The 2,500-nt window shown below is 34.2% G+C and overlaps 1 protein-coding gene across 1 annotated transcript in view; it reads left to right on the plus strand.

Moving 5' to 3' along the window:
• LOC125040438 (rhodopsin-like) overlaps positions 1-2,500 on the plus strand; it is a 58,209-nt gene that overhangs the window by 37,396 nt on the left and 18,313 nt on the right. Inside the window, exons 5-6 of the mRNA XM_047634990.1 lie at positions 503-536; positions 1,825-2,069. Of these exons, the coding sequence (XP_047490946.1) occupies positions 503-536; positions 1,825-2,069 (279 nt within the window). The remainder of the gene's footprint in view (positions 1-502; positions 537-1,824; positions 2,070-2,500) is intronic.

Consider the following 2,500-nt stretch of genomic DNA (forward strand, 5'->3'; position numbering starts at 1 on the left):
GGCGAGAGAGACAGAGAGAGAGAAAACATTCGAGGGGAGGAAGGACTTCGTAGATTCTCAGACAAACAGAATAAAAAGCCGACTGGATTCTATCACAGTTGACACACGAGGTAGACGCGGCGAAATAAGGTCAAAGGTCACATGCTGTATAAAGAGATCATCTGGCGACAAGGAAAATAAGGAAAGATGGTAGTACTGATAAAAATTACGTTAATAAAGGTAGAGGGAGTTGATGTTGTAGCAGAAGTAGTGGTAATAATTGATGATAAAATAAGTAGTAGTAATAGTAGTTAGAATTTGTAATGTCAATGATAGCAGTAGTTGTCATAACAGTAGTAAAACAACATGACAGCAGAAGCAGCATCAACAGTAATAGTAGTAGTAGTAGTAGTAGTAGTTGTAGACATCAGCAGTTGCAGTAAAAAGCAGTGCAGGTTAATAATAATATAACATTTTACTCAAGGATAAATCAGTCCATTTAATACATCAAATAAATACAAAGTGTCCAGAGATCGGGCCTATTATCAGAGGTTACAGTCAGTTGCAAAATCTTTTTTTTTTCTTCTTCTTCTTTGTCAGAATCCCTTGTCTTCTTTTTCTTTCTTTTTTTTCTTTACGTGATAAGGTAAAATCCATAGGGATTCGTTCCCCAACTCGTGGCTGGTGAGCAAGAAAAATATGTAAAATGTGTTTTTTATTGCATTCAGTTAGGAAGTGTAATATAAGAAAACAGTATTTTAAAGAGAATATATATATAAGTATATATATATATATATATATATATAAATATATTATATATACATATATATAAGAAAATACATACATACATCTATATTCATACATGCATATATATATATATATATATATATATATGTATGTATATATATATATATATATATATATATATATATATATATATATATATATATATACAACCTAGTTAGTGCATGGTGTGTTTTTTACTATGTTTTTGTAATCTCCTCCTCATGTTTTGATTAATTTCGTTTTAAGAACTTTTACTTACATTTATATATATATATATATATATATATATATATATATATATATACATATACATGTGAGTGTGTATATAAATATATATAAATATATATCCCTCTTTGTCTCTGTCTCTCTGTCTCTCTCTCTGTCTCTCTATCTCTGTCTCTCTCTCTCTCTGTCTCTCTCTATCTCTGTCTCTCTCTCTCTCTCTCTCTCTCTCTGTCTCTCTCTCTCTCTCTCTCTCTCTCTCTGTCTCTCTCTCTCTCTCTCTCTCTCTCTCTCTCTCTCTCTCTCTCTCTCTCTCTGTCTTTTTTTCCTTTCCTTTCTTCTCTGGAGATCCAAAGATATAAGCGTCTTACGGGTTCCTTGCGTAAACAAACAATCAGGCTCCCTTGAGAGATGCTGTATATAAGAATACACAGTCACTTATAACGCCATAGTAAATATCATAAGACCGGTATGTTACTACAGTGGCAAGTTATTAACTATAGGATTCTTTGGCGTTCGAGAGTAAATAGTGTTTTATTTTTATTTTATTTTATTTTTCTCTTCTTTTTTTTTTTTTTTTTTTTTTTTGAGATTACAGTTACTGGAAAAGACGATGACCTTGACCGAGCGTCTCTCACCTAACGTACTGTTATTGACAATCCACCAGGCGAAAATGGGCTGACAATCCTTGGTCTTTCAGTGTTTAATTTGCTTAAAACGTTTCTCCAACTGCCCTGCATATTAAGCACACAATCCAACAACAACAATAACAGCAAACAAATAAGAAAAACTGCGTAATTTCAAACTGATATTCACATAATGTTGCCAACTCTCCAGCTTTCGAAACGCGTCGCCAAAATGTCTCGGTACCTACAGTAATGTCCTTTTATTTTTCCTTCCTCTTCAGCTGTACCTTCGACTACCTCAACGATGACCTCTGGAGTCGTTCGTACGTGTTCGTGCTGTTCGTAGGGGCGTACTTGTTGCCTCTCGCGATCATCACGATTTGCTACGGGCGTATTTTCTCGTCCGTCTCTCGCCACGACCAGAAGGTGGCCAGGGAAAACGACTTGGGAGACCTGGTAAGAGGCCAGTTTTTTTTTTTTTTCGCTTTTTTGTCTTCTTTTTGTCTTGTTTTTAGTCTTTTTTGTCTTTTTTTTGTCTTTTTGTGCGCTGAAGTGATTGTATTTGTTTACCAAGAACTTTGATTTTGTTAGGTTAGTTGGTTGTTTTTGTTTTGTTTTTTTCTGTTTTTTTTTAACCCCACCCCTTTTTTCTTTTCTTTTTTGTCTCATACTTTCTGGGTTTTTTTTATCATTTTCAACCGATTATATTGTGTATTTTCCTTTCCTTATTAACATTTACCCTTTTTCTTCTCCTGATCTATTCCTCCTCCTCCTTCCTATTCTCCTCCTTCTCCCCCTCCCTTTCTCCCTCTCCTCTTCCATATCTTCTTTTTCTTTCCTTATTAACGATGTATTTTCCTGCAGCAGTCATTATTTTAGTTTAATTA

The sequence above is a fragment of the Penaeus chinensis genome, chromosome 29 (genome assembly GCF_019202785.1).
Source record: "Penaeus chinensis breed Huanghai No. 1 chromosome 29, ASM1920278v2, whole genome shotgun sequence".
Lineage (NCBI taxonomy): Eukaryota > Metazoa > Arthropoda > Malacostraca > Decapoda > Penaeidae > Penaeus > Penaeus chinensis.